Source organism: Pristis pectinata, chromosome 11 (assembly GCF_009764475.1).
Source record: "Pristis pectinata isolate sPriPec2 chromosome 11, sPriPec2.1.pri, whole genome shotgun sequence".
Classification (NCBI taxonomy): Eukaryota; Metazoa; Chordata; class Chondrichthyes; order Rhinopristiformes; family Pristidae; genus Pristis; species Pristis pectinata.
In genome coordinates this window covers 60563900-60586300 of record NC_067415.1, presented here as the reverse complement: position 1 = coordinate 60586300, position 22401 = coordinate 60563900, and the positions used below count along the sequence as shown (strand labels likewise).

The 22401-nt window shown below is 46.5% G+C and overlaps 1 protein-coding gene across 1 annotated transcript in view; it reads right to left on the bottom strand.

Moving 5' to 3' along the window:
• The window catches only part of myo16 (myosin XVI), a 438207-nt gene that overhangs the window by 197755 nt on the left and 218051 nt on the right, over window positions 1–22401 (bottom strand). The window contains exon 11 of the mRNA XM_052025545.1: window positions 19709–19774. Within this exon, the coding sequence (XP_051881505.1) occupies window positions 19709–19774 (66 nt within the window). The remainder of the gene's footprint in view (window positions 1–19708; window positions 19775–22401) is intronic.

Genomic DNA, 22401 nt, shown 5'->3' with positions numbered 1-22401 from the left:
GGTGTGTGGCTTCATATTCCATTATTGGCAATGGATAGTGCTCTATTTCAATAGTTTATTTCTTTGTCTTTGGGGATTTACACATTGATGCATCCTTCCTACATATTGTAACCATTGAATTAATCAGCACAATTGGGGTGGTTGCTGGAAGTAGAGTTCCTTATTTGACCAGACCATTAGTGATTCTTTCAGCTTATCCATAAAGGCAAAAGCACCGTACAAGTTACTTATTGAACCAGAGCCACTGATCCATCAAGATTGCTTGGACATCTACATGGGTCAATTCCATCACTGAACACCTGCAGATGCTTTTGCATTCAACACACCTTGGCTACTGGCTTACACCTTCATACCCCATTTAGCACCATATTGCAGAGCACTGTTTCATTATAGTGCATTGTCTTGTGAAAAAAATTACAAAAACACACAAAAAAATGACAAGTTATAATTTACCAGTTGGATGGCTGACCATTTTGCTGAATCCATTCAGCCTACTTGTTAAACAGCCATTTTCTTCACATTCACTCAATGAGAGAGTGCAGTACTTAATTTGATGCTTACCCAATGAGAACACAGTATGCAAAATGGCACCTGGCCGATGAAAGTGTAATATGATGTTATTGTTTGGCCAGTGAAAATTAAGTGACATTTTTTGAAGTGTTGATTCAGTCCAGGCTATTTTAATAAGAAGCAGAAGAGTGAGAAGAGGTTTTCTCCTTCAGTAGGCACTTTGCAACACTTGTTTTGGTCTGCACAATAAATCCATGTCCAAGAGAGTACAGATTAGAACAGAAGCTTGTTTGCCAATTGCATTGATCAAAGTTGATATCACTGACCCAAGTTATGAAGTCAAAGGTGACAAAAGGATATATAGATTGAAAAACAATGAATTGTATGTAGGGTATGTGTTGTGGGAAAAGGTTCTTTCTGGTCTTAAAGATGGAGGACTCTGGACACAGTCTTTGGATCTTAAAAATAGTTTAATCACAAAGACAAATGCAGGGACAGAATGAATGGGAACAGGTGCAAACTTGTACACACACAAGCAGGAGATCGCGAACATGGGGGAAATCGCAACAAGGGTGAGATATATACACACACACACACACACACACACACACAATAAACAAGTTACAACTTATCAAGGGATAAAGACTTCAGTGCCTGAGCACCTTGAACTAGACAAGCATTGGCTCTAACACTCCCTGGAATCTGACTCCCTGGACTCTGCAGCGTTGTTTCACTATTCCTGGGGTAGTTGAAAGAGAGCGAGCCAGGAGTGTGCAGCACTCTTCATAGTTCTAGAGGGCTGGTGGAGCCAGACCAGGTAATTTAGACAGGCCAATGGTTTGGGGGTCATGGACAAAGGTGTTTACTTCAGGCAGGCTCAAGAACAAAGGTGGTCTTCAAGGCCAATCTCTATGCTTACACCTGATGGGTGGGGTGGAGCCAAACCTTGATTGACAGTGGCATCACTTCCGATCCAATGAGCAATGCTATCCTCCAATCAGATGGGGTCAGTGTTGTCACTGTTACAGGACAGCCATGTGCTTTCATACTACATTCCACCCCTTGGAAATTACACCAATTGCCAATCATGGGGAGAACTAAAACTAAGCAAAGAAATATGCATCAATATGTGGTACTAATAACTTGACGAGCACAGCACAAAATAAAAAAAACTATAACAACTAAAATGAGGGTGGTGGCCCAGTGATTGCCAGTTGCCCAACATCCCCCCAGTGACCCAATCGGTCACCTGTTTCCCATAAGGTGTCGTGCTGGAGGAGCTGGTCCCTTGGTTTTGAATTTTGGCCACCAAGTCCCTAAAGTGAGCAGCCAGGTTGGTGGGGTTGCTGGATTTGTCAGAGATAAAAGTGCAGTACTTCTTACTAATCACTGCACACGTACCACCATCCGCAATGAGTAGGTCATCCAGGGCCACCCGATTCTGCCGGGCTACCAGCCTGATGGCAGCCAGCTCTGCTGCTGTCCTTGTTTTGTCAGCCAGCGTCTGGAACATGCTGCTCATTTGTATGATCTCATGGGACAGTCTGGCTGTGCAATACGGGGGGGCAGGCTATTATCCAGAACCTCTCCGCCTCCATGATGGCCCTGCTGTCCCTGTAGCTGCTGTATGCTGGGTGGTCCCCCAGTTCATCGAGTGTGGATTCAGGGCACCACAAACACTGGAAAGTAGCAACCGTACCAGCTCGTGGGGAGCCACAGGTAGGTACTGTAGCCTCAGATCCAGTGGGTCCCGTTCAAAGTTCAGGGAGCCCCCAGTTTAGCGGCACCATCAGCAGTGGTCGTGGGGCACCAGGATACCAGTCTTGCTCACACTCACAATGGCCAAGTGAAAAGGTGGAACTGTGCTCATTCTGGAGTCTACACCAGCATTCCCTTGGCGTACTCAGCAATTGTGGAATGCTCTGAAGGTCAGGACTCATGTGGAGGTCAAATTGTAGGAAGGGAAATACCAGGTCCTGAAACACCCACCTCATTCAGAATCTTTGGAAGGAATGTGCTGCAGTGGTGGGGGGAGTGGTGGGAAACTGCTGTTCGGCCCCCCCCAATAACCAATATACCAAACCCGACAGGCACAACAGGAAAAAAGGAGCCCACGTAAACAGTTCATTTCAAAAAGTATCCAGGGGAATCGTTGCCAATGGCAGAGCTTCACCAGCGTGTGCTGGGGTTTGGAGGTAGATCCAACAGTTCGCTACATTTAACAGACTGATATATTAGAGGTGCTGGCGAACTTGTAGGCAACTTTGAGGAAGGTTTTAGCAGGCGTCTCAATGCCAATCATCGCGGTGAGCAGGAGGAGGGAATTGAGTAGATCCATCATCCTGTAGGGGGGTGGGGGAGGGGACAAACTCACTCCTGGTGGGTCAGGTGTTGGGTATGGAGACAGGATGGGTTAGTTTGACCCGGGATCGCGACCCAATGGGTGCCCTATGATTTCTCCCTTTTGAGGGGGACCTTGTGGCTGTTGGACCCAGATCCTCCCGGAATCCTCGGTCCCAGGGGGTTCGGGATCTCGCAAGTCAAGTGGTGGGGAGTAAGCCAGATGGCGGGATAATGGAGATGCCCCTTGACCAGTGGGCCGTGTGTTGAGCTGATCGATGGCCTGCTGCAGCACGCCCGACCACCCCTGCAATGTGCGGGACGGCGTCAGCGTGTGTATCGTTTCTTTCAGCAGGCTGTTCATTCCTTCCATCAGGCCCGATGCCTGGGGGTGGTAGGGGATATGAAACAGCCATGAGATCCCCACCTCGGCTGCCCAGTTTTGTACCTTGGCCCCCGCGAAGTGTGAGCCCTGATTGGATTGTACCTCTCATAGGGGGAGGAGAGGTACTGCAATCCTTTGATGGTGCTGTTCTGGTCAGCCCTCTCACAGGGCACCACCACCAGGACACTCGAGTATGTGTCCACCATCGTTAGGGCGTATTGCTTTTTATTATGGCATGCGAGCACTCCAATGTAACCTACCTACCACACGCGACCCGCTCCCGTGCCACGGCGAATGTGACCTGGTGGCCCCGTCAGCCAACCTCGTGGTTTTACCTGCTGGCAGATGGGGCAGTTTATGATAGTGGTCTTACACTGGTCCACTGTGAGGGCGACCCCGAACTCTTCTGCCCAGTGCTGCGTACCATCAGCCCCTAGGTGACCGCTCTTACGGTGTGCCCATGCAACTAGGGCGCTGAGGTCAGGTTCATGCGGGGGAATGGTAGCGCAACATATCTGGGCAGCCTGGTCCACAGCGGCGTTATGGATGGCCTCCTGGGTATTTTTATGTGTATGGGCATCCACATGGTGGACTGATATGTGTCTCTGGGTGGCTTGGTCCCAGATATAGCGCCAGTGTTCCTGCCCCCAGAGAGGGCGTCCGTGAATTTCCCACCTTGTTTCCTGCCACTGTGCCATCCACACCGCCATACCATTGGCTACTGCCCAGGAGTCGGTACAGATGTGGACCGGCCCAGTGGAGTTCTGTAAAGTGAGTGCCACTGCCGCTAGCTCAGCCAATTGACTGGACCCTCCCGCTCCCTCTTTTGTTAATGTTTTTCCTGTGGCGGGATGAAGTGCCGCCACTTTCCAATGCTGTTTCCCGTTTTTCCAGTGGCTGGATCTGTCTGTGAATCAGGCGTGCAGTTCCTGTTCGGGGTCGAGGGAGTCAAAGGGTTGACCCCGGGTTACGGGGGGGAGGGCTTGATTTCGGGTATGTCCAGGGGTGTGTCCTGGGACTGGGGGAAGGACATGACCTGTTCGTGGAGGTGCTGACCCCTTCCTGACCGGGTTCGGCCTAGTCCGCAATATACCACTTCCACTTCACTATCGAAGACCTTTGGGCTCGGCCCTCTTTGTGAGTGGAGTCAGGGGACTTGACCCATCACATGATGGGCAGGTGGGGGCGAAGGATCACAGGGTCGGTACCAGTTTGGTGCTCAGTTGCGAGGTGCTCAGCTGGCGCTTGAAAGGGCTGTAGCGAGTAGCAGCCTCAGGCAATGACTTGGTTCAGAAGCCGAGCAGGACTCTGCGCCCCTGGGCCTTCTGCCAGAGTCTCCACTCAGCAACTGACTCGCTACTGGAGACCTGTAATTCGAAGGGGACCCCTACCTGGTGGGGGGCAAATGGCAGGACTTGCTCCACAGCTTGCTTCGCTGTCTCAAAGGCAGCCTGCTGTTCAGGCCCCCAGGAAAGGTGGCCTTTTTTCGAGAAACCCTATGGAGGGGTCTCAGAACATGGTGAGGTGGGGGATGTGCTGCTGCCAGTAGCCAAGGAGGCCCACGAAACTCTGGCTGTCAATCTTGTTAGTGGAGACGCAAAGTTTAAAATCTTGTTCTGTGCAGACTCAGGGATGTCTCTCCCGCCTGCGTGCCATCGGATTCCTAGGAACAATACATTCTGGGCTGGGCCTTGTACCTTTTCCATATTAATGGCCCAGCCCCGCTCTCTGTGGGAGGATATTAACATATCAAGGCCCTCTGCAACAATGGCCTCGGAATGTCCTTGTAGGAGTACATCATCAATGTAATGGGTGGCTCCTACTCCTTGGGGGAGTTGAATGGTTTGCGAGTCCCGTGCGATTAACCCATGGCATATCGTTGGACTATGGATGTACCCCTGTGGTAGATGTTTAACTGTATTGTCTCCCGCCCCAGGTGAATGTAAATTGGTCCTGGGAAGTGTCGTGAAGGGGGATGGAGAAAAAGGCATTGGACAAACCCACAACAGCATACCATGGTTTGTCTGGGTGCCCTGAGATATCCTCCACCAGGGTGACTATATCAGGTACTGCGGAATCGAGGGGCGGCGGCAGCCTTGTTCAAGCGTCAATAGTCCACCGTCATGGGCCAGGTCCCATTCTTTTTACGGATGGGCCAGATGGGGCTATTAAAAGGGGAGGATGCGGGCCTAATGACTGCCTCCCGTAGCAAGGCTTGAACGGCCTCTGCGATATCTTGGTGTCCCCCTGACACCCTATACTGCTGACTGCAGATGACCTTGGGGGGAGGGGGGACAACAACCGGTTCCCATTTGGCTGCTCCGACTACCACCGTAGCTCGGGCAACTCCAAAAGTGAACTTACCTCGGTTGGTGTGTAGGGACTGTCTCTTTAGGACAATTATTCCCAGTATGCATTCAGGCGAGTCTACAATTAAAATGGCAACAGTTCGAAGAGGTTGGTTCCTGACGACCTTACGGACCTTGACTTCCCTTGCGGGCAAAAGGGAACCCCCCAATCCCTCTATCTGCATCTCTGGCCCCTTCCAAATAGCGGGGTTCCCCGGTACAATGGTGTGCTGGGCACCTGTGTCAACGAGTGCCATCCACCTCTGCACGTTCCCCTTTCCTCAGTGTATTGCTATGGATATGTGTGGCCTCAGGTCCCCTAGGCGCGGAAAGGTGATGGAGCAAACATGCTGGGGACCCTGGCCTCCATCCTATGGGAACGGGGTCGGGGTCTGCCATCCCGTGGGTGGGGGTTCCTGCTGGCGGAAATGGGACATTTCCTGTTGCAGCAGGTCCTGGATCTGAGCCATGAGGGCAGGAGAGACTGTTTCAGGTAGGGGAGGGGCAGAGGCAATATCAGTGTCTGCAGGGGCAGCTCACGTGGTCCGGCAGTTGGGGGTGCCCCCTGTGTCGGGCTTGGAACTGGGTCGGCTCTGGATCTTCCCGTGGCCGGGCTTCCCCCCGCAGAGTTCCTTCCAGCGTGCGTGGAGAGCGTAGGTCAGGACCCCGTCTATGCTGGCGCGATCCACCCCTGCGCGCAACAGGTCTAGGTATAGCTGCTTGCGCGTGGGACTGGGGGGGTCACGTCCCCAGCCCTTGTCTCTGCTCTGCAGACCTGGGTGGGCGCCTCCTGCTGCATGTAGTCCAACCATTCCAGGAGGGTGATGGCGTCCCATACGGTCTTCCCACTAACCGGTCCCATGAGGGGCAGGACCACTGGCCTCAACTCGGGGTGCGCAGTGGCAACCAGGTAACCTGCCAGCGCAATGGTCGCCGTGGTGTTCTCTAAAAGCTCAAGATCACCGGCCCTCTCATAAATGCCAGTCACTAGTGCCCATTCCCTGATGACCCTGGTGCCCTCACTGACCATACTCCACTGTGGTCGCCCGTATAAATCCCATTCAAGGAGGGTAGGGTACTGGACCCTTACCGCAGTCACTATCCGGTTCCACAGCGTAGCATCATTCCCAGCCCTTCCTGGTGATGCCCCCAGGGCATTGTTAATGCTCTGTTGGTCAGACAAGCTCCCTGGGGTGCTCGCTTCCTGGTGCAAGAGGCTTATACTGGGGGCCCCCTTAGAGCAACCAAGGGGCCAGGTGTTTGCCCGGCTGCTGGCGGTACTGATCTGCCAGCTGGGTTACCTCCTTGAGGGAGAAATCTCAGGTCTCCGTGATCTCAGAGGGGCTCCGTGTATTCTCTCCGGGGCGGCCTCATCCCTGTCCCCCTCCCTTGTGTGGCGGACCTGGGACCGTGTTCGGACGGGTTGAGCCTGCAGGGGCTCAGGTACACAGGGTTCAGGGCGGGCGTGATGGGGCCCAAGCTATTCGGGCGCCCCCTCTTCGTCCATATCCATCCATATATCCCCATTCCCCAACCAGGCGTCCAGCTTGTCGCCGCGCCGGACCAGGGCTCGAGTTTTAAATGGGTCTGGCTGGCAGCCAGACCTGTGGGCAGCTTGTGCCTGCTGTGCTTGAATCAGCCAGCAGGTGACCTCAGTACTCCTGACCTTAAGGTCATTGGCCCGGATCTGGGCAGTTTGAACTGCCTCCTGCAGTGTGCAGCATCGTTGCCGGAGGGTCTCTATCTCTCTTTCTCTCTGTAGGCAGGTATCCTGCAACTGGCCAGTAATCTCGACCTGGCGCCTCAGGAGGGACGCCAGGAGCCAGAGGGCCCCTCTTTGACTCCCTTTGGCACTGGGGAACCATGACTACTAGAGGAGGGCCACCACGTGGTGTCCCAGTTTCTCACCACGTAGATCTAACTGCTCAGTCCAGTCCACTGACTTATCGTGGTTTGCTAGCATACTAACCAAGCTCCCAAATTCCTCACTCTCATCTGTCCAGCTGGGGATTCTCTCCTCTGTGTCTGCGCTAGCCTCGTTCCCCCAGTTCCAAAACATTTTCCCTGCGTCTGTGTCCAGCCAAGATCTTCAGGACCCTGCTCACAGCGCCAATTGTTGTGGGAAAAGGTTCTTTGGGATCTTAAAGATGGAGGACTCTTCTGGACACAGTCTCTGGATCTTAAAAATAGTTTAATCACAAAGGCAAATGCAGGGACAGAATGAATGGAAACGGGTGCACACTCACACACACACAAGCAGGAGATCGCGAACGTGGGGGAAATCGCAACAAGGGTGAGATACACACACACACACACACACACACACACACACACACACACACACACACACAATAAACAAGTTACAACTTATCAAAAGGGATAAACACTTCAATGCCTCAGCACTTTGACCTAGACAAGCATTGGCTCTAACACTCCCTGGATTCTGACTAAGATGCTCCCAAACCTCGTGGTGGTGCACACTCTTACCAGTGGTCTCTGCAGTGTTATTTCACTATTCCTGGGGCAGTTGAAAGAGAGCGAGCTAGGAGTGTGAAGCACTCTTTATAGTGCTGGAGGGCTGGGTGGAGCCAGACCAGGTAATTTAGACAAGCCAATGGTTTGGGGGTCAAGGACAAAGGTGTTTACCAAGGCCAATGGTCAGGCAGGCCCAGGAACAAAGGTGGTCTTCAAGGCCAATCCCTATGCTTACACCTGATGGGTGGGGTGGAGCCAAACCTTGATTGACAGTGGCATCACTTCCGATCCAATGAGCAATGCTATCCTCTGATCAGAGGGGTCAGTGTTGTCACTGTCACAGGACAGCCTTGTGCTTTCATACTACAGTATGTTGAATCAATAGAGGTGCGAATAACCAAAACACCATAAGATTTGATCTACTCACATTGAACTAATAATGGTTAGTTGGCCACTGTGAACATAGTGATGTATTTTGTTGTGTTCACTAGAGGTTTTCATACTGCAGCACTTGTAGTTTTGTTTAGGGGTTCCTTTTATAGCATTTGAACTCATAATCTCAGTTAAAAGTCGGCAAGTAACAACATGGGTAATGGGTCATAAGTGTTGAAAAAGAGCATCGCTTTGGATGTGAAACTGCAAGAGTTGGAACAACACCGTGTTCACCTGAAGGCTGACTAGACAGAAACAATAGAAAGTCCAGTTGAAAGAAACCTGATCAGAGCAATTTTGATGGAAAACATAACAGAGGTAGAACGACTTCCCGAGAATGACCCAGATTTGCAGCACAGTACCTCAGTAAGAGAATTGTGTTTGACAGTATTCCTGCTGCAGAGAAATGCTCCATGAGAGGAGGAGGCAGGCAAGATAGTTAACCCTGGATCTCTTCTTCAAAAAAGAAGAGTCACAATGAGGCTAATTCCTCAATAGGGCAAACAACAGCCCGACTTATGTACATTCTTCCACTTCATCTCCTACACCTATTGCTGCCTTGATATGTTTGTGAGTTCACTTTTTTTGGGCTACCTTGCACATTGTATTGTTTCATTGTGTGCTCACTGGTACTAAATGGTACTTCAACTTATCCTCAACAAAGTTTTCATTTATCATTCATGAGTAGAAAATATCATGATCAGTAATACATAGAACAATAAACAAGACAGTTGTAAACTGGATTCGAAATTGGCTGTGTGGGAGAAGACAGAGAGTGGTAACGGATGATTGTTTCTCAGACTGGAGGCCTGTGACCAGTGGTGTGCCTCAGGGATCTGTGCTGGGACCATTGTTGTTTGTTGTCTATATTAATGAGCTAGATGATAATGTGGTGAATTGGATCAGCAAGTTTGCTGATGACACTAAGATTAGAGGCGTTGTGGACAGCGAGGAAGGATTTCAAAGCTTGCAGAGGGATCTGGACCAACTGGAAAAATGGGCCAGAAAATGGCAGATGCAATGTAATATAGACAAGTGTAAAGTGTTGCATTTTGGAAGGACAAATCAAGGCAGGACATACGCAGTAAATGGTAGGGTACTGAGGAGTGTGGAGGAACAAAGGGATCTGGGAGTTCAGATACATGATTCCCTGAAAGTGGCGTCACAGGTAGACAGGCTTTTGGCATCCTGGCATTCATAAATCAAAGTATTGGGTATAGGATTTGGGATGTTATGGTGAGGTTGTATAAGACATTGATGAGGCCAAATTTGGAGTATTGTCTGCAGTTCTGGTCACCTAACTATAGGAAGGATATTTGTAAGATAGAGTGCAGAGGTTTACTAGAATGTTGCCGGGTCTTCAGGAATTGAGTTACAAGGAAAGATTGAACAGGTTAGGACTTTATCCCTTGGGCCGTAGAAGAATGAGGTTTACGAAATTATGTGGGGTATAGACAGAGTAAATGCAAGTAGGCTCTTTCCACCTAGATTAGGAGAGATAAGTATGAGGGGAAATGGCTTTAGGGTGAAAGGGGAAAGGTCTAGGGGGAACATTAGGGGGAACTTCTTCACTCAGAGAGTGGTGGGAGTGTGGAACGAGCTGCCATCTGAAGTGGTAAATGTGGGCTCACTTAAGTTTTAAGAATAAATTGGATAGATACAGTACATGGATGGGAGAGGTCTGGAGGGTTATGGACTGGGTGCATGTCAGTGGGACTAGCGGAATAAAGTTTCGGCACAGACTAGGAGGGCCGAATGGCCTGTTTTCTGTGCTGTAGTGTTCTATGGTTCTATGGTTCTATGGTTCTACAGGAACAGGCCCCACAGACCATGTTTTTTAAAAAATTTTATTTACAGCATGGTAACATGCCCTTCCGGTCCAATGAGTCCACGCCGCCCATTTTAAACCCCCAAATTAACCTACCTGTACATCTTTAGAATGTGGGAGGAAACCGGAGCACCCGGAGGAAACCCACGCAGACACGGGAGAATGCACAAACTCCTTACAGACAGCGACGGGAATCAAACCCCGATCGCTGGCGCTGTAATAACGTTGCGCTAACCGCTACGCTACCGTGTCGTCTTGTATGTACTGACCACGATGCCAATTGAAACTAATTCCATATCCCTTCATTCCCTGCTAATTCATGTGTCTTTTAAATGTTGTTATTGTATCAATTTCTACTTTAGCAGCACCTTGCAGGCAACTACCGCTCTCTAGGTAAAAAAAAAATTGCCAACATCCTGATGAACCTCTTCTGCACCCTCTCCAAAGCTTCCACATCCTTCCTGTAATGTGGCGAGCAGAATTGCATACAATACTCCAAATGTGGCTGAACTGAAGTTTTATACAGTTGTAATATGATTTTGCGAGGTCATCCACTTTGGAGGGAAAAATAGAAGATCAGATTATTATTTAAATGGTGAAAGATCGTAGCATGATGTTGTGCAGATGGACTTGGGAGTGCTGGTGCATGAATCGCAAAAGCTTGGTTTGTAGGTACAACAGGCTATCAAGAAGGCAAGAGGGATTGAATTCAAGAACAGGGAGCTTATGCTGCAATGGTACAAGGTACTGGTGAGGCCACACCTGGAGTACAGCTTGCAATCCTGGTCTCCTTCCTTAAAAAAAAGATATACTGGCTTTGGAGACAGTGCAGAGGAGTTCACCAGGTTGATTCCAGAGATGAGGGGGTTAGTTTATGAGGAGAGATTGAGCCACCTGGGAATATATTCAGAAGAATGAGAGGGGATCATATAGAAACATAAAATTATGAAAGGGATTGATAGGATAGCAGCAGGGAAAGTTGTTTCCACAGGTAGGTGAGACTAGAACTAGGGGACATAGTCTCAAGATTCAGGGGAGTAGAAATAGAATGGAGATGAGGAGGAACTGCTTTTCCCAGAGATTAGTGAATCTGAGGAATTCTCTGCCCAAGGAAACAATAGAAGCTACTTCATTAAATATATTTAAGACACAGTTGGATACATTTTTGCATCATAGGGGAATTAAGGATTTCGGGGAAAAGGCAGGTAGGTGGAGCTGAATCCACAGCCAGAGCAACCATGATGTTATTGAATGGCAGAGTAGCCTTGATGGGCCAGATGACCTACTCCTGCTCCTATTTCTTATGTTCTGATGTTCTGGTGGTCATCCATCTCAACTGTTTCTGTGCCTGTGAAGTGACACTACACCTAAGGAAGCATAACATTGTACTGGTGAGGGTGCAGAGGAGACTGACCAGGAAGTGCCCGGGATGGAACATTTCAGATATGAGAAGAGATTGGATAGGCTGGGTTTGTTTTCCTTGGAGCAGGGGAAGCTGAGGGGGCATCTGATAGAGATATACAAAATTATGAGAGGCATAGATAATGTAGAAGGTAAAAGACTTTGTAAAAGAGTTGTATAAGACCAGAGGGCATAGGTGTAAGGTGAGGAGTAAAAGATTTAAAAAGGATCTGATGAAGACTTATCTTCATCCAGAGGGTAGCTGCAATCTGGTACACATTACCTGAGAAGGTGGTGGAGGCAGGTGCTCTCACAACATTTAAGGTGGATCTGGATGATCAGCATGGACATGGTGGGCCAAAGGGCCTGCTTCTGTAGTGTGTGACTCTGTGACTATAATTACTTCAAGCTGAACCTCTATGCTCTCTGTTTCATAACAAATCTCAGTTGTTTTCTTTAAAGCCAGGTTAGTTTCGAGTCTGCTCCGCCATTCGATCATGGCTGATTTATTTTTCCCTCTCAACCCCATTCTCCTGCCTTCTTCCTGTAACCTTTGGTGCCCTTACCTTTCAAGAACCTATCAACCTCCGCTTTAAATATACACAATGACTTGGCCTCCACAGCCGTCTGTGGCAAAGAATTCCACAGATTCACCACCTTCTGGCTAAATAAATTCCATCTCATCTTAGTTCTAAAGGGATGTCTTTTTATTTTGAGGCTGTGCCCTCTGGTTCTAGACTCTCTCATTACTGGAAACATCCTCTCCATGTCCACTATATCCAGGCCTTTCAATATTCGGTAGGTTTCAATGAGATTCCCCTCATTCTTCTAAACTCCAGTGAGTACAAGCCTGGAGCAATCAAACACTACACAAACATTAACCCTTTCACCCCAGAATCATTTCTCGTAAACTTCCTCTGGACCCTCTCCAATGCCAGCACATCTTTCCTTAGATTCCATCAATACAGAATATATTTGCTGTATTCTATCTGCCACTTCTTTGCCCATTTTCCCAACCTGTCCAAGTCCTTCTGTAGGCTCCCTGCTTCCTCAATACAACCAGCCCCTCCACCTATCTTTGTATCATCTGCAAACTTGGCCACAAAGCCATTAATTCCATCATCCAGATCATTACCATATAATGTGAAAAGCAGCAGACCCAACACTTACCCCTGAGGAATATCACTAGTCATCGGCAGCCAACCAGAAAAGAGCCCCTTTATTCCCACTCTTTGCCTTCTGCCAGTCAACCAATCTTCTGTCCATGCTAGTACCTTTCCTGTAATACCATGGGCTCTTATCTTGTTTAACAGCGTCATGTGAGGCACTTTGTCAAAGGGCTTCTGAAAATCCAATTAAACAGCATCCACTGACTCTCCTTTGTCTATCCTGCCTGTTACTTCCTAAGGAATTCCAACAGATTTGTCAGGCAAGACCTCCCCTTGAGGAAACCATACCGACTTCGGCCTATTTTATCATGTGCTTTCAAGTAACCCGAAAAATCCTCCTTAATAATAGACTCTTAAATCGTACCAACCACTGGAGTCAGCCTAACCGGCTTATAATTTTCTGTTTTTTGCCTCCTTCCTTTCATAAAGAGTGGAGTGACATTTGCCATTTTCCAGTCTTCTAGAACCATTCCTGACTCTAGTGATTCTTGAAAGATCACTACTAATGCCTTCACAATCTCTTCAGCTACCTCTTTCAGAACCCTGGGGTGTAGTCCATCCGGTCCAGATGACTTATCTACCTTCAGACCTTTCAGCACCTTCTCTTTAGTAATAGAAACTACACTCACTTCTGTCCCCTGACTCTCTTGAATTTCTGGCATGTTGCTAGTGTTTTCCACAGTGAAGGCTGATGCAAAATACTTATTCAGTTTGTCCGCCATTTCTTCGTTCCCCATTACTACCTCTCCAGTTTCATTTTCCAGTGGTCCAATGTACGATCTTGCCCCTCTTTTATTTTTATATATCTGTAAAAACTTTTTGTATCTCCTTTTATATTAATGGCTAACTTATTTCATCTTTTTCAGCTTCCCAACCGTCTAGCTTCCCATTAAGTTTTGCAATATTGTATGTCCTCTCTTTTGTTCTTATGCTATCTTTGACTTCCCTTGTCACCCACGTTTGCCTCATCCTCCCTTTAGAATGCATCTTCTGAATTACTCCCAGAAACTCCTGCCATTGCTTCTCTACCCTCATCCCTGCTGGGGTCCCCTTCCAATCAACTCTGGCTAGCTCCTCTTTCATGCCTTTGTAGTTACCTTTACTCATCTGTAATGCCAATATATCTGATGTTAGTTTCTGTCTCCCAGACTGCAGGGTGAATTCTATCATATTATGATCACTGCCTCCTAAGGGTTCCTTTACCTTAAGCTCCTTAATCAAACCTGGTTCACTGCACATCACCAAATCCATAACTGTCTTTTCCTTAGTGCACTTGACCACAAGCTGCTCTAAAAAGCCATCTCATAGGCATTCTACAATTCCTTCTCTTGGGATCCACAGCCAACCTGATTTTCCCAGTCTACCTGCATATTGAAGTCCCCTGTGACCACCATAACATTGCTTCTCTTACATGCCTTTTCTATCTCCTGTTGTAATTTGTACCCCACATCTTGTCTACTATTCAGAGGCCTGTGTACAACTCCTATCAGGGTCTCTTTACCCTTGCAGTTTCTCAACTCCACCCACAAGGATTCTATATCTTCTGATCCTATGTCACTTCTTGCTAAGGATTTCATTTCATTTTTTACCAACAGAGCCACCCCACCCCCTCTGCCCACCTGCCTGTCTTTTCAATAGGATGTGTATCCTTGGATGTTTAGCTCCCAGCTGTGATCTTCTTTCAACCATGACTCTGTGATGCCCACAACATCATACCTGCCAATTTCTAACTGCACTATGAGCTCATTTACCTTATTTTGTATGCTGCGTACATTCAAATATAACACCTTCGGTCCTGTATTCATTGCCCCTCTTCTCAAGTTTGCCTCCATGTGGCCTGAAATTAAATTCTTATCCTTTTCTACACCTTCTTTGTTTTTATTCTGACTTCAGTAAAATCTCCTGCACTGTCCTTCCCTTTTACTTTATCCACACTTTTCCCATCTGTTGAACCCATCCCCCTACTATTTAGTTTAAAGGCCTATCCACAGTCTTAGTTATGCAATTCACCAGGACTTTGGACCCAACATGGATCAGGTGAAGCCCATCCCATTGGAACAGCTCCCTCCTTCCCCAATATTGGTGCCAATGTCCCATGAATTCAAACCCACTTCTCCCACACCAATCTATGAGCCACACATTTAACTCTCTGGTCTTATTGACCCTGTGCCAGTCTGCACGTGGCTCAGGTAGCAATCCAGAGATTATTACTTCTTTGGTTCTGCTTTTCAATTTAGTCCCTAGCTGCTCAAATTCCCTCAGCAGAACTTCTTTCCGTATAAAAACTACATTGTTGGTATCCACATGGACCATGACAACTGGTTCTTTCCTCTCCCACTCCAAATCCCTCTGCAGGTCTGATGAGATGTTCTGAACCCGGGCACCAGGCAGGCAACACAGCCTTTGGGACTCTCGATCCTTGTGACAGAGAATTGCGTCTAATTCCCCTGACTATACTATCCCCAATTACAGCTACATTTCTCTTCTCTGCCCTCTCTTGAGGTCCAGTTGCTCATCCTTCCTGCAGCCCCCACTCTCATCTACACAGGGAGCAAGAATCCCAGACCTGTTGGACAAGCTTAAGGGCTGAGGCTCCTGCAGGACTACCTCTTGGATCCCCCTACCTGCCTCACTCGCAGTCACACCCTCTTGTCCCTGACCCAGACCAAATTTAAAGCAGTTAATCTAATGTGTGTGACTGCCTCCTGAAACACAGCGTCCAGGTAACTCTCCCCCTCCCTGATGCATTGCAGTGTTTGAAGCTCAGATTCCAGGTTATCAACTTTGAGCCTGAGTTCCACGAACAACCAACACTGACTGTAAATGAACAAACTTACTCATGAAACCTCAGTGACAATTGCAACAGTATTTGTCTAGCGAGGTCACAGCTCTCTTTACACATGCAACGCTTCTCTATCAATGACTCCATCAATTATAACTCATATCTGATATACAAATGGCCCATGATCCCCTCACATATGTATTACTCCTCAGGGTCACAAACACTTATCCACGCCTTGCACACAATGTCAACCATTCAACACCGGTCGTCACATAATCCAAATATTTTGGAAAACATTCCATCTCTATGGAAGAGGGCCAAAGGGAATAATTAATTGCTCGTGAGTTGAGTTGGAAATTTTGTGGAATATATCTCTTTTGTAGGATGTAATCTTTATTCTATGGGGCAATTTTGGCTTGATATGGCTGAACCAAAGCTATGGTCAGTTAAAATTGAGGATTCAGGTTTTGGACCTCTTGTTTCCCAGGGAATGTAGATGGAACTCTTTCATGGAACATGCCTGTGTGGAAAATGGTGCAAAATGTCTGAGGTGCTGGTAACAAAACACAATTAACCTATGATGATAAAAACAAATTTGTGCTTCAATGCATGGTCAAAAATGGTCTAAAACTCGCTATCCAAGAAGTTACATTTCACAGTGAAATGGATCGTATTTGGAAATGGAGCAGAAGGTGTGTTATTCCTGAAATATCAAAACTTCAATGGAAATGGTTTAGATGCCAGCATGACGGAGTAATTTGCAAATCCACAGTTATTCATATGTTGCTGAATGGCCATTTATACTGGTGTTCTGGGAGGTGAGACAATACTGACATTTTTAGGATGCAAATTTAGACTTTTTAATCCTAATACAATGAATTGCTGAGTGGGAGTTTAGAACCATAGAACCATAGAACCATACAGCACAAAACAGGCCCTTTGGCCCACCATGTTGTGCCGTCCATCAGACCACCCTCACACTACCTAACCCCTTCCTCCCGCATATCCCTCTATCTCACATTCCTCCATATGCCTATCCAACAAACTCTTGAACCTGTTCAATGTATCTGCCTCCACTACCACCCCAGGCAGTGCATTCCATGCACCAACCACTCTCTGGGTGAAAAACCTCCCTCTGACATCTCCCCTGAACCTCCCACCCATAACCTTAAAGCCATGACTTCTCGTCTTGAGCATTGGTGCCCTGGGAAGGAGGCGCTGACTGTCTACTCTATCTATTCCTCTCAATATTTTATGTACCACTATTATGTCTCCTCTCATCCTCCTCCTTTCCAGTGAATAAAGCCCTAGCACCTTAAGCCTCTCCTCATATTCAATACTCTCCGATCCAGGCAGCATCCTGGTAAATCTCCTCTGCACCCTCTCCAATGCCTCCACATCCTTCCTATAATGAGGCGACCAGAACTGAACACAGTACTCTAAGTGTGGCCTAACTAGAGTTTTGTAAAGCTGCATCATCACCTCGCGGCTCTTAAACTCAATCCTGCGACTTATGAAAGCCAACATCCCATTGGCCTTCTTAACTGCTATTTCCACCTGTGAGGCAACTTTCAATGAACTGTGAATATGAACCCCCAGATCCCTCTGCTCCTCCACACTGCCAAGTACCTTGCCATTTACCCAGTACTCTGCCCTGAAGTTTGTCCTTCCAAAGTGTACCACCTCACACTTCTCTGGATTGAATTCCATCTGCCACTTGTCAGCCCAGCTCTGCATCCTATCAATATCCCTCTGTAAGCTCTGACAGCTCTCCACACTATCCACAACACCGCCTATCTTAGTGTCGTCTGCAAACTTACTAACCCAGCCCTCCACCCCCTCATCTAAGTCATCTATAAATATCACAAAAAGTAGAGGTCTCAGAACCGATCCCTGCGGGACACCACTAGTCACTGCCTTCCAATCTGAGGGCACTCCTTCCACCACAACCCTCTGCTTTCTACATGCAAACCAATTCCTAATCCACACAGCCAAGCTTCCTTGGATCCCTTGGCCTCTGACCTTCTGAAGAAGCCTACCATGAGGAACCTTATCAAATGCCTTACTAAGATCCATGTAAACCACATCCACCACACTGCCCTCATCAATCTTCCTGGTCACCTTCTCAAAGAACTCTATCAGGCTTGTGAGGCAAGATCTTCCCTTCACAAAGCCATGCTGGCTATCCCTAATCAGTCCATGATTCTCAAGGTGTTCATAAATCCTATCCCTTAGAATCCTTTCTAACAGCTTACCCACCACAGACGTGAGACTCACCAGTCTGTAATTCCCTGGCCTATCCCTATTACCTTTTTTGAACAAGGGAACAACATTTGCAACCCTCCAATCCTCCGGCACCACCCCCGTAGACAACTAGGACTCAAAGATCCTTACCAGCAGTTCAGCAATCTCCTCCCTCGCCTCTCGAAGCAGCCTGGGGAAAATCCCGTCAGGCCCCGGAGATTTATCTGTCTTCATATTATTTAACAACTTCAACACATTCTCCCTCTTGATATCAACAACTCGAGAACATTACCCTTACCAGCACTCCCTTCCGCATCATCAAGAACCCTCTCCCTGGTGAATACCGAAAAGAAGTACTCATTGAGAACTTCTCCCACTTCCGCCGCCTCCAGGCAAATTCTCCCATCTTTGTCCTTAATCGGACCTACCTTCACCCTAGCCATCCTCCTACCCTTCACGTACTTGAAAAAGGCCTTGGGATTTTCCTTAACCCTACTAGCCAAAGCCTTTCATGTCCCTTCTAGCTCTCCTCAGCCCTTTCTTAAGTTCCTTCCTTGCTACCCTATATTCCTCACGGGCCCTGTCTGAACCTTGCTGCTTATACCTCACGTATGCTACCTTCTTCTCCCTAACAGGTCGTTCCACCTCTCTCGTCACCCACGGTTCCTTCACCCTGCCATTCCTTCTCTGCCTCACCGGGACATATTTATCCCTAACATCCTGCATAAGATCCCTGAACATCGACCACATCTCCATGGTACATTTTTCTTCAAAAAGGACATCCCAATTTACACTCCCGTGTTCTCTCCTTATAGCCTCATAGTTCGCCCTTCCCCAATTAAATATCTTCTTGTCCTCTCTGCACCTGTCCCTGTCCATGACAATTTTAAAGGTTATGGAGCAATGGTCACTGTCCCCCAAATGCTCACCCACCAATAGATCCTTCACCTGTCCTGGTTCACTTCCTAAAACTAGATCTAACATGGCATTCCCTCTAGTTGGCCTGTCAACATACTGCGTCAGGAATCCCTCCTGGACACATTTAACAAATTCCGTCCCATCTAAACCTTTGGCACTAAGCAGGTTCCAGTCTATATTTGGGAAGTTGAAGTCTCCCATTATAACAACCCTGTTATTTCTGCTTCTCTCCAAACACTGCCTGCCAATCTGCTCCTCTATATCTCTACTGCTACCGGGGGGCCTATAGAATACTCCTAGTAGAGTAACTGCTCCTTTCTTGTTCCTTAATTCTACCCATACGGACTCTAGAGATGATCCTTCTACAACATCCATCTTTTCCACAGCCGTAACAGTGTCCCTGACCAGTATCACCACCCCTCCACCTCTTCTCCCCCCTTCCCTATCCCTCTTAAAACACCGAAGACCAGGAATATTCAATATCCACTCATCTCCTGACGTCAGCCACGTCTCAGTAATAGCCACGATATCATAGTCCCCCATACTTATCCAAGCCCTCAGTTCATCCCCCTTATTCCTGACACTTCTTGCATTTAAGTAAACACACTTCAGTCCATCTACCTTACTACTTTTATAGCCTGTATTCTGCTTCTCCTTCCCCAAAGCAAAGGTTGAACGTTTGACTCTACTCGTCACACCGCAAAATCATGGGGCTCCTGATACTAATCATCAGACTGTTGAAGTACTGTATGTGTACATTGATTCTGTATTGTTGACTTCTACGGAGAATGGCCTAAATTATGTCTAATCCAATGGTGAGAATTCTGGGCAGAAACTGTGGTTCTCATTTAATTTCAACAAGAAAGTAGTACTTACCATGGTGGAATAGATTGAAAGTTCCTTATATGGATTTACCAGCAGCAAAATGTGTCCAATGTAAGTCTGTAAAAGAAAATCATTGGTTCAATGACTGGGGACAAATGAGGCATTTTATGAAGTAAGACATCATGTCCATCAGCAAAACTATCGGCTTAAAGGCAGCTTTTAGTAATATAAACGTGTGAAACCTGATCCACAAAGCCATTAAAAATGTTTTTTTGTTCAAAAGTTGGTGAAATTAGAGTGAGTATACTTATCTAGCATCTTGGATACAATGAGCATGCGAGATCTTTAAACTCCTTTCACTTTAAGGCTGGATTCAAGACTTGTATTTTCAGCAGCACTTTTATTGCTTTAAATTGGAGTCCATTGATGAACTCATTGGACCTTATTTTAACAAGAATTGGTGAAGTAGAGAATTTTTTAAAGCTTCTCATGACAGCCTGCCATTACGTCAACTGAAGATTAGTAGAAACTGAATGGAAGACTTGTTAGCTATTAACACTGTAAGTGATCAGCAGAACCCATGCAGAGATTTCAGGCATAAGTGTATGGAATAAACAAGGAAACAAGGCTGGCAGAGTGTGATTAACAGATTTTTTGATGTTACTGAGAATAGTTCCAATTCCAAAATAAAAGTTCCATTAGTCACAAGAAGCTGTGTATAATAACCTGAATTGCAAGCTAAATCTATGGTTAGTCACAGGAAGCAAAGTAGACATGTAATACATTTATTCTGCAAGCATTTACGTCCTTTTTGATAGAGTATGCTAAGCAGGAAATGACCAGTATCGTAGCGGCATGAGAGAACCAACATGACAGTTTTACAATCCTTTTCATAAAGAAAGCTCTTTCAGGGCAATGAGAATTGCTGAACAAATTCTGTTTATTCATGAAATTAGTTGGGGGGGCGCCCAGGACAGGGAGTTGTATTGGTAGAGAATCTGAAGAAGTTAATCAAGGTACTAGTGGCTAATAACCACACTGTTACATCACAATCTTTGTTGTACCTGAACTCTGTTTTAATCCGTGGTTTGCTTAAACTCTGGCTGCCAATGGTAGCATTTCCCATCCAGGATAAGTGCTTTTGTTCTCCTTCCCTTCAAATAAAAGGTCATGCTGATGATGCAGATGTTACACTGCCTCTTGTTTAAAAGCCTTTTTGCTTAGCCTTTAGTAAATCCTTTAGTTATTCCCAAGTAGTTGCAGCAGGGTGCAAGGCCAGCAACCCAAAAAAGTCTGCAACCTCTTAAAAGATGGCACGCAACATTAGTTAGACATCCCTAAACTCATTTAACCTCCATACCCTTTTTGAATAGCAAGTGACTGTAAATGTTTGATTATGGGAGTGGTGCCCACTACAAGACTAACTGAATTTTGTCAGTAAATTAGGTTAAAGGATTGTGGAATGAACAATAAAGTCTGAATGAGAAACTGTTACAGCTGTACTGGTGCCTCAAAACTTCACATCATAAGACAGTGATAATCAATCTGATTCTGATTATGTTAATTAGCTTGGGTGAAGGTAATGTAAAAGTATTGGTATTGATCTTGGTTTTGGTTTATTATTGTCACATGTACCAAGATAGACTGAGAACTCAGTTTTGCAAGCCATCCACACAGATCATTTCAAAACATAAGTACTTTGAGGTAGTACAAGGGAAAAGCAACAACAGAATGCAGTGTATCGTGTTACGGTTACAGTTAGAGAAAATGCAGTGCAGGAAGACAGTAAGGTGCAAGGGCCATGATGAGATAGATTGTGAGGACAAAAGTTTATCTTTAATGTAGAAGAGGTCCATTCAATAATCTTATAACAGCAGGATAGAAGCTGTCCTTGAGCCTGGTAGTGTAAGTTTTCAAGCAGTTGTATCTTCTGCCCAATTGAAGGGGGGAAAAGAAAAAATGTCCAGGGTGGGAGGGGTATTTGATTATGCTGGCTACTTTTCCAAGGCAGTGAGGAGGGGAGGCTGGTTTTCGGGATGGACTGAACACAACTGTCCACAACTCCTTGCAATTTCTTGCAGTCTTGGGCAGAGCAGTGCCATACCAAGCTGTCATGCATCTGAATAGGATGGTTTCAATAATGCATCTATAAAAATTAGTGAGGGTCAGGTGGTCCATGCAAGGTGGTCTGGTGGACATTTGGAAAGTTCTTGGTAGAAAAGCAGTAACATAGCAATAAATAATTTATAATTCTCAATGAATATGCCTTCCCTTGAAAAAGTAAAAATTCCACTAGGTAAATGGTATAACCATGGTTAACCAGCAAGGTTAAAAGTTTTATTCATTTAGATGGAATTAGATTAAAAGGAGATGCATAGTGATGTCAAAAGGAATGTAAACCTACAGACTGAATGCTCGTAAAAATGAGCAAAGAATAGCCGAGATATCAATAAAGAGGAGCTAAGCAGATTGTTGATGTTTTTGGAAGTACTTTAATAATAGTAAAATTAAACTTGGATTCTTTTAGAGACAATGAATTTAAGGTAATTAAGTTTGGAATAACAAAACAATGAAGAAAGTAATGCCAGTTAAATACATTGAACCTGAAGCCCTCATCAGAGAGTTCTAAATTAAGTTGTCTGCAGAGATAATGGGAGCATTAGTTTCAATCTTCCAAAATTCCCCTTTCTAGAATGGTCCTTGCGAACTGGAAGGTAATAGACCTAAAACGTCGACTGTTTATT